Below are 13,852 nucleotides of genomic sequence, written 5' to 3'. Positions count from 1 at the left end.
AAGCAAGCCCATTTCATCACAGCTATTGGAACTCTCCAGAGTTCCAGCATATACTGAAGAACACCGGAGACTTCAAACCTTGTAGACTAAGTAAGTGCTGGCTTTACCCACTGTTGGATTAACTAGATCTCTTTCTATAAATTTTTCTCATATATCCACTTTCTATTAATATAGTGGAATTCATTCTCTATGTTCTCTACAGGACCCTGACTCATACGATTTATTTGAAATGTGAATGTATAACATTTTCCAAACTCTTCCAAAGTTATAAACAATAATTGTTGTTCTTTATGAAAAGAGAGCCAGGATATGTTTATTAGAACCAAATATGATAAGAGTTGGAGGGATGCTTTGGCAGGTCCATACTGAGGCATCCCTTCCTCCTGTGGTATCAGCCACAGTATAGAATAGAGTTTAATGTATAGTTTGGTTTAGTATATAGTTTAGAGCATGGGAATGGGAGTTAACTAGGGATGAGAAGAGAGTAGAGGCAGAGAAAGGGAAAGGGGGAGGAAGAGGAAAGAAAGAGAAAAAAGGAAGAGAGTCAGGCCAGGAACATGAGGAGAAGGAGGGGGAGGGGAGAGAAGGAGAAAGTGGTTACAGAGTCAGGGAGAGTAAGAGAGAATAAACTTGCCAGGAGGAGGTAAATAAACCATTTTATAGTGAATCATGTGTACCTGGCCAGGTAACTGTTGGGTGAAGTCTAGAAAGAATGGTAACATTCCTTCATTTTTTATTAATCCAAAATAAAAGGAAAAACTAGACACAAATGATTTTGGAGCAGGAATAGGGTTGTGGTTATCTTTAGTTATTTCCAGCTGACTTTGGGATGATGAGTCTTTGGGAAACCAAAGAAAATGTGGGTGGAGATGTTGGTCCAGTCTTGGGAGAGTTGACTGTTTCCTTGTTATTCAGAGTCTGTGGAACCATCTGTACGTAAAAGGAGCACATCCAGTTGAAGTATCTGTGTCTGTAAGAGTAGATTGGAGCATGTGGGTTGCTTCTCTGGAACTGTTAAGGATGTTGATTTTGAGTAAAATGCTGGACCTGACAAGATGAAGCATTGTGTGTGTGTGTGTGTGTGTGTGTGTGTGTGTGTGTGTGTGTGTGTATTGTTAGTAGTAATAATAGTACAAGTAGTAGTAGTAATAGAAGTAGTAGTAGGAGGAGGAGGAGGAGGAGGAGGAAGAGAAGCAGAATACATATGTAGTAGAGAATAAAGTTAATTATGTGCTTTGGGAGAGAAGAATTTTTCTTAGGTGTACATTTGAAACTCTTAGGTTTTGATGGTTGGGGTGAGGGGAGTCCCANTGCTAGGGAACAGGACAGGAATCCCATCTTCTAGAATAGGTCTCAAGTGGGAATGTAGATTATTGTTTGGCAGGTTTAATTATCAAAATGGAGTCTGTTTGGTCCATGAGAGGTAGATCTGATTGTGTTTCCTGGAGCTTACGTGTTTACAAAAGAGATGAATTTGTTAACAGGATGAACAGTCTTTAAGATGAGCTTAGGGANGACAAAGACCTTTCCTAGAGCAGAAGGAGCAAGANGGGCTTTTTCTTCTGCTTAGGAGACTGAAAAAAATACATGTATAATGAAAAGCCTTTTAGAAATATGCATTGAAAGGACAATTATTGGAAACTGGAAAATTTGATGACCTTATGAATATGATAATTGATCATATCATTTAGCATGAGAAACACCTCAGGTCTATAGTTAAAAGACATCCAAAGGAAACTTATATTTGTAACTATGACAGTTGATTGTATAGATTTAGCATGAGAAACACATTAAGTTAAAGGAAATCAATTGAAACTTAAAATTTGCACTTGTGATTATAAAAGTTGGCTCATATAGTGGAATGTTTTACTAGGGTTAGGCTAATTTATAAGTACTCTATTGATTAATGTTAGGACAGTGGCTTAACAAGCAGAGGAAAATGATGCACTTAGTCTCTGGTAACTGAGTTTAGAAAAAGAAGTAACAAAGTTTATGTCTGTGAGAGTTTACATCTGAAGTTTTCTATCCTTTATCATGAAACCAGAGAGTAAAGCAAACCTGTCTGATTTGATAAGAGATCTGGTCGTCTTAAGTAGTTAACAAATTGACTGAGCTATTATAAGGTGGTAAATTACCTTGGGGTAAGGAGCTAGTGGTCTGTTTTCCATCTATAATTAGCTCAGCTGTCAATGTAGTTAGAAATTTGGGAAAAATAAATTATAATCTAGATGTCATTAATTAAAATGACAGAGGTTAGTCAATAGACCACTCCATAGAAAGTTTCCTCAGGTCCCTGCATTCTCCATCACAACTCAGGCAGATTTTGGGTGTCCATTAGGCCCAGAAAACAAGAACCTTTTATCTTGTGGGATAGGAACTGAGGGAAATGACTCACCTTGTCCCAGGCAAAATGAGAGATTTAACTCTCTGGGTATCCTCACTTTGACAGTGTAGGCTGAGTCCAGGCAGCTTCAAGGCAGTGGAGCTCTGTAACTCATGGTTATCATAACACAATTTATTCAGTCTTGTCACTTTGCCTACATATTCTTGGAGACCTTGGTGGGGGTAGGGGAAGTTGTAACTGTTTTGATTTGGGGAGGGGGGGTTCTGTCCTAAGAAGCTTAAACATTTAATGTTACATTTTAGCAGATGTCTGACAAGATTGAGAGCTAGTATCTATTAAGCATTTCTGAGTTAGGTGCCCCCTTGGAATCAGTGATGTGGAGGTTAGCAGTGGATGCTCTCGGGGTCTGGTGAGAAGAGGGGGATGTGCTGGGTCAGGGCTGCCAGAGAACGACAGAGGAGAGGTCAGATGCATGAGTGGAGAGGGGAGAACCAACTAAGTTAAGATCTTTAACTTAAGGTAGTGATCTTTAACCTTTTATACTGTTGTAAATATTTAAATTAATATGAAAATTATTATTCACCAAGGAAGGATAGACATAAGAGACCCTAAGTCAGTATGTTCTAAGGTGGAAAGGCAGTGAGGTAGGAATTGCCCATAACAAAGATTGTCGGTGGTTATGGGACTGTCATTAACTAAGATGGCACTGAAGCTACAGCCATTCATGTGACCTCCCTTGGCTAAAATGGCACTGATGCAATAGCATAGGAAAACCTTATCTGCCCACAGAAAAGATGGCAAACACTTACAAGATTGCCCCAAACCAAGATGGTGGGGAAGCTACAGTTCTGCCTAGAGGAATGTCACATGTTTGTTATATCTTGAATGACAGAGATATTTGTTTATCAGCAGATAAAAACATATTAAAAAGACAAGCATATAAGTGGACATATTTTGTTTGGACAATGCAACAGATGGACCTCACTTGGGTCCCCAATCTGCATGGAATAGGTCTCTTGGTTGCAGGGGAGCTAGGATTTGGCAAATGAGTGACAAATAGTCCACAGGAGAGAGAGTTTGTGTGTAAAACTGAATGTATTGATTAAAATGAGCACCAGTGTTATATAGTACAGAGAACAAAGGGGTAGGATGTCACAGCAGGCAAAGTACATTGAAGTTACTTGACACAAAACAGAGGAACGATTTCAAAAGGACTTACAGGCATCAGGTAATGTTTACAGTAAGGTAGAACAGCTCTGCCTGGAGTCAGGTAAAGACTTCACAACCTAGTCAAAATTTGTGCTACTCTTTTGAGCCTTGTGAAAGCTTGCACTAGGGGGTTCCCCACTAGCAGAACTTCTCATGACTAATACAATACTGAAACCCCCTATTTCCTAGGCCTTGGTAAATACTTGTATATGAAAGAAACCTTTTCACTAAATTCCTAGCTCCTGGCTTTAAGGAATTTTTTAGGAATTTGGAACACTGGTGGAAACTTTACCCATGGTAAAAATTCAATCTTTAAAGGCATTAATAATACTGAGAGAGAGCATACACCATACTAACATGCAGATAGGGTTTGTGTATATAGATTATTGGAAATGCCAGGACTCCAGGAGGCTGAGTCTCCTTGAGACTTTTTTTCCTCAGGACTCGTCCAGGTTTTCAGACCTGTTGTGCATCACTACTAGATTGGGTGTGGCAGGACAAGAGGTCACTGCTTTCTCCATAGTTAGCCTCTGTTACTGTAGCCAGAGCAGTGGGTCTGAGCTACACATGGAGCAGGTCAGCTGATACACCTGGTTTAGAGCTGATGCAGAAGAGAATGGAAAGAAATCAGAGAGCTGACAGTGGTGGTGGTGGATGGGCCCCAGGAGCACAGAAGCAAAGGCAGAACTCAAACTGGTGTGAGTAGGACACAAGTAGGACAGGGTAAGAGAGCAAGCACCTTGGGAGGGGCAGGAGGAAGAGGCAGGGCCTGCAGCTGTGCTCTGTCTGCCTGCAACTCTGCTCTAGCACAGCATGTTTTATGCCCCAAGGTTTTGGGTCTGGCAGGGAGCAAGCATGCAAGGGGTAAGCAGACAGAGGAGGCTAGCCTCAGCCACAGGGGCAATGGCAGAATCAAGGAGGAACACTGTTTCTCTGTGGTTATCATACCCCAAATCTAGGCAATCTTGTCACTGCCTGTATGTAGGAGGGAGAGCAAAGAAGTAAAGTGGAAGAGATGGAGGGGGTGGGAGGGGACCCTGCATAGAAATCTTTGCATTTATCTGTATGGCTGGTGAGAGACTTGTAAAAAAAAAAATTAAGTGTCCTTAAACAGCAATGTAGAGTCATTGCTTAGTGGATACTGGGGCCAAATTTAGCCAGTGAATTTGGAAGCTTTTAAGAGTGGGAGGCATCTCAGTAAGGATCCAGGGAGTGGCTGCAAAGGCATATCCATTCTGGGTAAGAGTGGCAGTTACTAATTTCCCCTANCAGCATCCTGAGGATAAGTTAATAACTAAAACAACAGGAGGGACATGTCACAAAGATCTCAAGTAGTTAATTGGGGTCTGAGCTCAGGCNAGTACCTGAGTGGTTAGAGAGGCCAAGAAAGGTTTACCCAGGCCTGGGGATTCTCAGCAGTGAGAAAAGGAAAAGACACAGAGGAGCGAGAATTCTCACTCAAGGGAAAATGTCCTAAAGTGAGAACTCATCAAGGAGGCTAATCAGAAAGACTGTCTCCATCCACAAAGATACTACAAGGTGGCTGTGAGCTCAGCAGCCCTACCTTGGGACCAGGGGATATTTACACTGACCAGTGTGGGAGAGGGAACTTGCCCATTTGCTGGTGTTTGGATGGAGAGTTCTAGTGAGTGATGTGTTGGATGGAAACTTCATGTGGCAGCGAAACATGTTAACCTGCAAGTTTTTAAATCTGAGTCACAACATCAATGTTGAGTTTTATACAATGAAATGCAGGATATGTTTGCTAGAGCCAGGTATGGTGAGGTAGGGAGTGGTACTGTGGTGTGTCCATGCTGAGGCATCCATTCCCCCTGAGGTACCACCAGTCATAAGACAGGATTAGTATAGATTTTATTTAGAGCATGGGTGAGGGGAGTTGAGTAGGGATGAGAAGTCAGGAGAGGCAGAGGAAATCAGACAGAAAAAAAAGATAGGAGAGAGAGAGAAAGAGAGAGAGAGAGAGAGAGAGAGAGAGAGAGAGAGAGAGAGAGAGAGAGAGAGAGAGAGAGAACCTAAAAGAAATTCAAACTAAAATCTAAAATCTAAAGTGTACCTATAATTGTATCCAACAGGAGGAAGAATTAAAACACTTCCAGTTCTTCTTCTGAGACCAACTTTAACCCCCAAACTATCGCCAGCAGAAATGGCAGGGGACACGGAATTCAAGAGCTGGGGCTACACACAGATCAATGTTCAGAAATTCTGCTATAAGTGGACCATTAGCAACTTTTCATTTAGCATGGGGGGAATTCAGAAAAGGATTACAAGCCCAGTGTTCTCATTAGAGGCCAATGAGGAATTGGCATGGTGTTTGATGGTATACCCAAATGGTGATGATGAAGAAAGTAAAGATTACCTGTCAGTTTACCTGGAGTTGCTCAGCTATCTGGAGAGCCCAGTTTGGGCAAAGTTCAAGTTCTGGATCGTAAATTCTAAAGGAGAGAAATATCAAAGTAGAAAGAGCTCCAAAGTCGAATGCTTTCTGCAATATGAACACAGGGGATTCAAAAAGTTTCTCCATCGAGGTCTCCTCCTCTCCTATCAGGACTGGTTTCTCCCTGAAGACCAGCTCACCATCTGCTGCAAGGTGAGCATAGTTGGAACCATATGTCACATGCCTGGATATAACATGGTGCCTGCAATCAAGGATCCAAGGAACATGTTGACAGATGATGTAGGGGAGCTATGGGAGAATTCCCTCTTCACAGATTGCTGCCTGTTGGTAGCTGGCCATGAATTCAAGGCTCACAAGGCCATCCTAGCAGCTCGATCTCCAGTTTTCAGGGCGATGTTTGAACATGAAATGAAGGAGACTCTAAAGAACCCCATTGAGATCCATAACCTAAATCCCCATGTCTTCAAGGAGATGATGGTTTTCATCTACACGGGAAAGGCACCACACCTCCACAGCCACTCCATGGCCAGTGATGTGCTGGCAGCTGCTGACAAGTATGGCCTAGTAGGCCTGAAGGTCATGTGTGAGGAGGCTCTCTGCAGGAACCTCTCTGTGAAGAATGCTGCACACACTCTCATCCTGGCTGACCTCCACAGCACAGAGAAGCTGAAGACTCAGGCCCTGGATTTCATTGCTGTTCATGCCTCTGAGGTCTCTGAGACCTCAGAGTGGAAGTCAGTGGTGGAGTCCCATCCCCACTTGGTGGCTGAAGCATTCCATTCCCAGGCTTCTGCACAGTGTCCTTGCTTGGAGCCTAAAGTGATCTCAGGATCTAACCAGCTATGATCTACATCTTTCTTACACCAACTTGTGTTGTTACCAATGACTAAAGGTTAGACAATCATGTTGTAGAAGAATTTACAGTGAATGTGGGGAAATGCAGCATAGTGAATGAGGATTTAAATCACCTATAATATGTTAAAATAGTGGGTGGGGGAAGGGCAGCACTATGGTCTGGGATTCTCTACCTGCCATCTACACTTTTGATGTTCTTGTTGGATTCTTTTTTTTTTTCAAGTATCACAATGTGTATTGATAGATTCAAGTATATAAAATCAGTGCATGAAAATAACTTGATAAATTAAGTAATCTAGAATCACCTAAGAGACACAACTCTAAACAAATCTGAAAATATTAGAAAAGAGGTTTAGTTGAAAGACAACCCATCCTGAATGTGGGTAGCATCATCTCATGAACTTAAGTTCCAGACTGAAGAGTAAAGTGGAATCACATGGAAAGCCAGCATCCCTTTCTCTCTGCTTGTGACTGTTGATGCAACCTGACCTGCCACCTCACAGTGCTGCCATGACTTCAGCCAGGAGGGACTATGTCTTCCCAAACCATGCGCCACAGGAAACTCTCTCTTCCTTAATTAGCATTTGATAGACATTTATCACAGCGATGACAAAAGTAACTATGTAGCCAAGTAAGCCTGAAGAATTGGAAGAGAGGAGGAAGACTTGGAGCCAGTGGAGAGAAGTTAGGAGAAAGGAAGACACTGAAGAGTTCAGCTGGACAGAGCCAAGTCTATAGGAGGAAACGGACTGTACATTTAAGAGTAAGAACCAAGGATCTGGTCCAGAGAATCCCATGAATGTTGTCATGATGGGGTGCACTCATATATATTTGGGGATCCCAGAAGTTCCCTTTACCTGCCTTTCTTCCCTCCTTCTTTCCCTCTCTTACTCTCTCATTTACTTTCTTCAGTTTGGTTTTATATGATGCTAAGGGAGGATTCTAGAATTACCCTACCTGTAAGGTCACCATACTTGCCGTAAATGTTATGAAAATTGAATTATATCTGGTCATTGGCACATGCCTGTAATTCCTAGTACTTAGAGTAGGGAGCAGGAGAATCAGGAATTCAAAACCAACCTTGGCTGCATAGTGAGTTTGAGATTGGCATCATTTATATGAGAAACTGACTTTTAAAAATGCCAAACGGGGGCTGGTGAGATGGCTCAGTGGGTAAGAGCACCCGACTGCTCTTCCAAAGGTCCAGAGTTCAAATCCCAGCAATCACATGGTGGCTCACAACCATCTGTAACAGGATCTGACGCCCTCTTCTGGAGTGTCTGAAGACAGCTACAGTGTACTTACATATAATAAATAAATAAATAAATAAATAAATAAATAAAATGCCAAACAATCCCCAAATGCATGCATGAGGATGATGAACAGTAGCAATGTTTTTATTAAACCCTTACTAGGATGTTAGTGCTATATTGCTTTAATAAAGATGATCCTATTTAATACTTTTTTAAAAAAAGAAATACAGGCAATATACTATTACAGCAACAACCATCAATTACAGTTAAGAATTTTTCTGTAACAACAAAATGGATAATAAATATTGCAACAACTCAAGTATTACTGAGCAAAGTGCATCTCTATAGTATTCAGTGTTGCTATTCAGTTTTCTAACTTAAAACAGCCTATGGTAACTGGCAGCAAAGAAGGTCCTTGCAATAGGCAGCCTCTGCTTGAGAACTTAGGATGTAATTATTGCATGCTGCTAATAGTCTATCTAAACGCTAAGGATACTCCTAAAGTATTTGATGGTAAGACTATGATTAAGACATCACAGTACAAAAACCTTATGCAGAAGGAAACCTTACTGACTTGGTTCTGCTTTAAATATTGTGAAAAATGTTACAGAGGAATGAATTTTCGCAGTGGTTAGGTCAAATGCAGTTGCATCATAGCAACAGTATGTTTTGCACAATTTAAGGCTTTGACTGGTTCTTTAGTCGGCTTCTTCCTCTGATTCTTCTTCAGCAGTTTCTAGGCAGGTTAGCCACTGATTCATCTGGAACAAACCTTGCCTTTCCTGGAAACTCTTAAGTTACGTCTTCCTTCCAAGCTAAGAAAGCTTCCTCGTCAATAATTTCCATGTCATAGAAACGAACAAAAAATCGAAGTAACATGCCTTCTGGGAAGCTACTGTTTTAACATTGCACCTACAGAGCATACAGGGCACTGATCTATAGATCCACATGATCGTGAAGAAATGTCTGCATCACTGGCTTAAAAGAGAGCAGCAGCTGTTTTTCCTGCTCTAACTGCTCTTTGTAAGGAGCAGAGGAAGAATCTGTTTCATCGCTGGGTGGGCTTACTTCACTAGAAATGTACTGTAAGAAGCTGGTCATTAAGATGTTCACAAATCCTTTATCTACATGAAGTTTGGGAGAGATGTTATCTTTAATCCATTTATATATAGTTTGAGGGGATGGATCCAGCTTAATTTGCTTCAATAGTTCCTTCTCCAATTTAAGGAGTGGGAATAAGAAACTCAGTCCCTTTCCTTCCAAAATCTCCAACATTCAATCTTTATTCTGATCAATTTCTGGCAGCATTTTCTGCATATTGACCTTGCTTTGTTGAAAAAGTTCAGTTAACCACTCTCGGTCATGTAATTTAGCTAATTGTTGAAGACAAAGTAAGAAGAGAGGGAAGTGAGTGCCACTCTCCAGTGGTTGAGCTAGTTCGGAAATGCTCACCAACTCTGAAATTATAGCACGAGCTGCAAACCAAGTAAGATTTCACCAAGGGGATGTCAACCTCCAGTTTGGGGCACTGCTCCAATACATTCAGGAAAGCCTGCATGAAGTTGTCACTTGTGGCTATCCCTTCCTGTTTGAGTAAACTGATCAAAGAGCTTGCTTTTTCTTTATCTTCATCACTTCTATCAAATGACAGGATGATCACTTTGCTTAGCATCTCAGGAAGAAAGCGTTTTGGAGCTCTCATTTCTCTCATACCACTGACTGCATCGTTGGCATTTCCACTGTTCAGATAGTCAGTCACAATGGCTTCGGTCAGTTTAAGTAGTTCTTCTTTTGATGGTGGTGGCTTTTTGCTAGTCTTGGCAGGCTTTTCCTGGATAAGTGGTGGATTAGTTTTGAGTCCAAGTTGAGGTGTCTGTCCCAGAGGCAGTGTTTGAGTGTGCAGTGGCTGTGCACTGGGAGGAATCATAGTTATCTGTGGCTGAAGCTTTGGCTCCTGATTTTTATTCATTAGAAACGACTGAGCAGGCCTCAAACTAATCTCATCTGCATTAAGCTGTCCTTTCTTAGACAACCGAGTGGCATATCGTTCGACTGTCCTTGTAGCTGCGATAAGAGTCCCTGACTCTGGTGATGGTAGAGCTGGCTTAGCCCCTGACTTTTCATAAACTTGCCCCCCATCTCTCCAAACTTCGACTGCGTGGGAGGCATGATGTGCCCCCCATGGCCACTGAAGAGCTGATTTGAACGATGACGTCCTATTGTGGGTGAAAATCTATCCTGGATAACTCCTGGACCAGTACCAATTCCACTACCTGGCATTTGTCCAAACATATCAGCAAGTGCCCCAAGTGGGTCCCTATCCATTTTCATCCTTGGTGGCATGAACAGTCCTTCCAGGAAGAAGTCATTCCTCCCTTGAGCCATAGGAGCAGGAATAAACACTCCTAGATCTTTTACTGCATCTTGAAGGATTTGATTGATAGTCTTTGGTCCATTGTCAAGAAAAGCCTTGCGAGGAACCCAATGGTGTTCTTGCAACTCTACAGTGTCCTGTAAGTAGGAAACAAATCCTGGCTGGCAATTCCTTACTTAACATTAAGGAACACATTATGGTAAAGTACTGATCCATTAAGGACTTGGCTTGATCATGGTCTAATCGAGGTCCCACTGTCCTCATTATCTGACAGAGGCACTCCAAATCCTCTCCCATATCTTTGAGTTGGACTCTCTTCTTCTTTTCCAAAAGTGTTTCGATGCACTTATGAAGGATAGATTCATGAATAAGATCAAGCTTGCCAAGTTCTCCAATGAATTTGATGTTCCCCAACATCTTGATCTTAGCAATGGCTCTCTGTTCCTCCTCCTCAGGAAGGAGGGGACTTTCATGCTTATCATAGACATCAACATTTCTGGTTCGGTTTTCAAATTCATCTTGCAATTTGGAAATCAAGAGGTGTCTGAATGTTGTGCTTTTCTTCTGTCCTGGTTGACGCTCTGCTGCTTGGCCATCAAAGTTTGGTGCATCTTCTGCAAGTTGCATACATAGCTGAACATACAGCGAGCTATACTTTGGCTCTTCTAGGGCTTTGTCCACAATCAGCGGTATGACCCCTTTAAGGATGAGTTTAGACTCTCCACCCACATTGAGGAGCTCAAGGCATAGCTTATCAAACTTTTCAGGAGTAAGCTTATTTAGTATGCCTCTTGCTTTCCTGAAGATTGCATCCTGTCCTTCTTTTTCATCTGCAGAGTTGTTTGCTGCGGATTTGTCATCTCGTCTAGTGCTTTGTGCAGGAATCCATTTCTGAGCGTTTTGCCCTGGGATTTTCCCCAGGAACTCACTGTTGCCAGCAGTCTTGGGATAGTGCTGAGGTGCACCCCTACTTCCTCCTCCACCTGAAGAAGCACTGAAATGAGAAGCACCCCCTTCTGCAATCGCACTCTCCACTTTGGCAGCTTGACAATGAAGAATCTTCAAAAGAATAATATTAAGGGATGGGGTGGTGAGGGGAGGCGATGGTAGAAATGAAAAGCCTTCACCTAGCAGCTGCCACCTCAGCTGCCTCATCTTGATCAGGTCATCTGGGATGGGGAAGGGGAACAGCGGAATGGAAAACAAAAAAGGGGGGAAGGGGGAGGAAGGAGATGCTACCAGCTGGACACTCTCAGCTCAGAGGAGTAGCTGCTGCAGCCACCACCCAGTACCCACCCAGCCACCACCTCCATAGAGATCCAGCTCACTGCTGGCCTCTTGTTGGATTCTTGTCTGATGTCTTGCAAACTGGGATTCAATTTAGGTGCTGGCCCTAAGCACAGGCCAACTGAGTGTCTTTGAAGAAACGTATCTGCATTGGACTGAGCAGAACAGATGACCCGGGCCAGAGGAAAGGGGACATCAAACATGAGTGTTTACTCATCACAGAAGGAAAGAGAGTGAGAAGTTTCTTTTTAAAGACTCATTTTGTGCAAGAGCAATTACTGCTCTCTCAGAGAATTTTGTTTTAATTCTCAGCACACACAGGAGAATTTTTAACCACCTGTAACTGGTTATTCAGAGGATCTGTAGCCCTCTTCTGGTCTCCATGGCCACAATCATCTCTGTAGACAAAACCTTAACCAAATAATGTTTAATATGAATAAACCTTTTGAAATCAGTCTGGATTCCATAGATGTTTGTGTTAAGATAAGTAACGTGTAGTGCAAACAGCCAAGCTCAGCTGTGGATGTTTTTGCAGAACCCTCGATGTCCCACCAGTAGTGGAAACTCATTGTGTTTTTTCTTGGAATTTAATGTTGGCAAATGAGAACTCCATCAACATGCTCTTATGTCAACTGAGAAGAGCAGGCTAAAGTGGAGGGAGCCTACGCCTTCTGGGAGAGAAGAGTTTGTGGNTTGTACTGGCTAGTTTTGTGTCAACTTGACATAGCTGGATTTATCACAGAGAAAGGAGCTTCAGTTGGAGAAATGCTTCCACGAGATCCAGCTGTAAGGCATTTTCTCAATTAGTGACCAAGGTGGGAGGTCCCCTGGTGGGTGGTGCCATCTCTGGGCTGGTAGTCATGGGTTCTATAAGAGAGCAGGCTGAGCAAGCCAGAGGAGACAAGCCAGTAAAGGACATCCATCCATGGGGCTGGAGAGATGGCTCAGTGGTTAAGAGCACTGACTGCTCTTCTGAAGGTCCTGAGTTCAAATACCAGCAACCACATGGTGGCTCACAACCATTCGTAATGTGATCTGATACCCTCTTCTGAAGGTCCTGAGTTCAAATACCAGCAACCACATGGTGGCTCACAACCATCCGTAATGTGATCTGATACCCTCTTCTGATGTGTCTGAAAACAGCTACAGTGTACTTACATATAATAAATAAATAAATCTTAAAAAAAAGAACATCCATCCATGATGGCCTTCATATGTTTTGAAAACATTTGAAGGGATTGATTCATTACAGATCTATATACCTAGGTTATGATTCTCAAATTTCTTAATGCTGGGACCTCTTAAAAGAGTTTTTCACGTTGTGGACATTCTTGCTACTTCATATATGTAATGTTTCTACTGCTATGAATCATACTGTAAATAGCTGATATACATCTGATATTCAACCCCTATGAATGGGTCATTAGACCACCAAAGGGATGGGCATTCACAATTTGAGTACCAAGGCTCCAGTCCATGCCTGCCAGCATACCAGGTAGACTGCTTACAGATCTTCTCTTACATCAGTTCCTACAGATCCTATCCCACTATCTCAACCTCACCTCTGTAGCACACCACCTGTCAGAGTTTTCTTTGCCCATTCTTCCCATATCCTATGGACCACAAGGATCTTTCCCTTCTAGCCTCCCTCCTCCTACTCTTTGCTCTATTCCAGTCCCAAAGTCACCTTTCCCCCATCCTAACAGAAGTGTCAGTCTTTCCATTGTAGCAGAAATCTAAAGGCAGACCCACATCTCTCTCTCTGCTCTCCCACTTACAATTTCCCCGTTCTCTTTCCCAGATGTATAGCAGGAAATCTGCTGTGCTTCTTCTTTCCAGGAAAGCACCAACCCAGGAGGATCACAAAATCTTCCCTACTCTTCCTTTCTCAAATCTAGCCCAGCATCTCAACCTCCAATTGCAGCAGGCATTCACTAAGAACACAGCAAAAGAACAGGGCAGGGAAACTCTTATGGAATCATTTCCTCCTCCATGCCAACTTCAATCGCCTTGGTTCATCTATAGAGCTATATCATACCAACAGCTGTACCCTTCCTTTCTGCCTGACTACAACTCTCGTGAGTCCCACAGACAATTCCTTTATAAGGTCCCTC

The 13,852-nt window shown here is 42.5% G+C and overlaps 1 protein-coding gene and 1 pseudogene across 1 annotated transcript; one reads left to right on the top strand and one right to left on the bottom strand.

Moving 5' to 3' along the window:
- Positions 1–5,717: 5,717 nt before the first annotated feature.
- Positions 5,718–6,815, top strand: LOC110315536 (TD and POZ domain-containing protein 3-like). The gene has a single exon (XM_021189568.1). The coding sequence runs from the start codon at positions 5,718–5,720 to the stop codon at positions 6,813–6,815; it is 1,098 nt and encodes a 365-aa protein (XP_021045227.1).
- A 1,960-nt stretch (positions 6,816–8,775) lies between these two features.
- Positions 8,776–11,606, bottom strand: LOC110315535 (annotated as a pseudogene).
- Positions 11,607–13,852: the final 2,246 nt, after the last annotated feature.

Source organism: Mus pahari, unplaced genomic scaffold (genome assembly GCF_900095145.1).
Source record: "Mus pahari unplaced genomic scaffold, PAHARI_EIJ_v1.1 scaffold_12393_1, whole genome shotgun sequence".
Lineage (NCBI taxonomy): Eukaryota > Metazoa > Chordata > Mammalia > Rodentia > Muridae > Mus > Mus pahari.
Note: the sequence above shows the minus strand (reverse complement) of the source record. Positions and strands in the feature narration are given on the sequence as shown.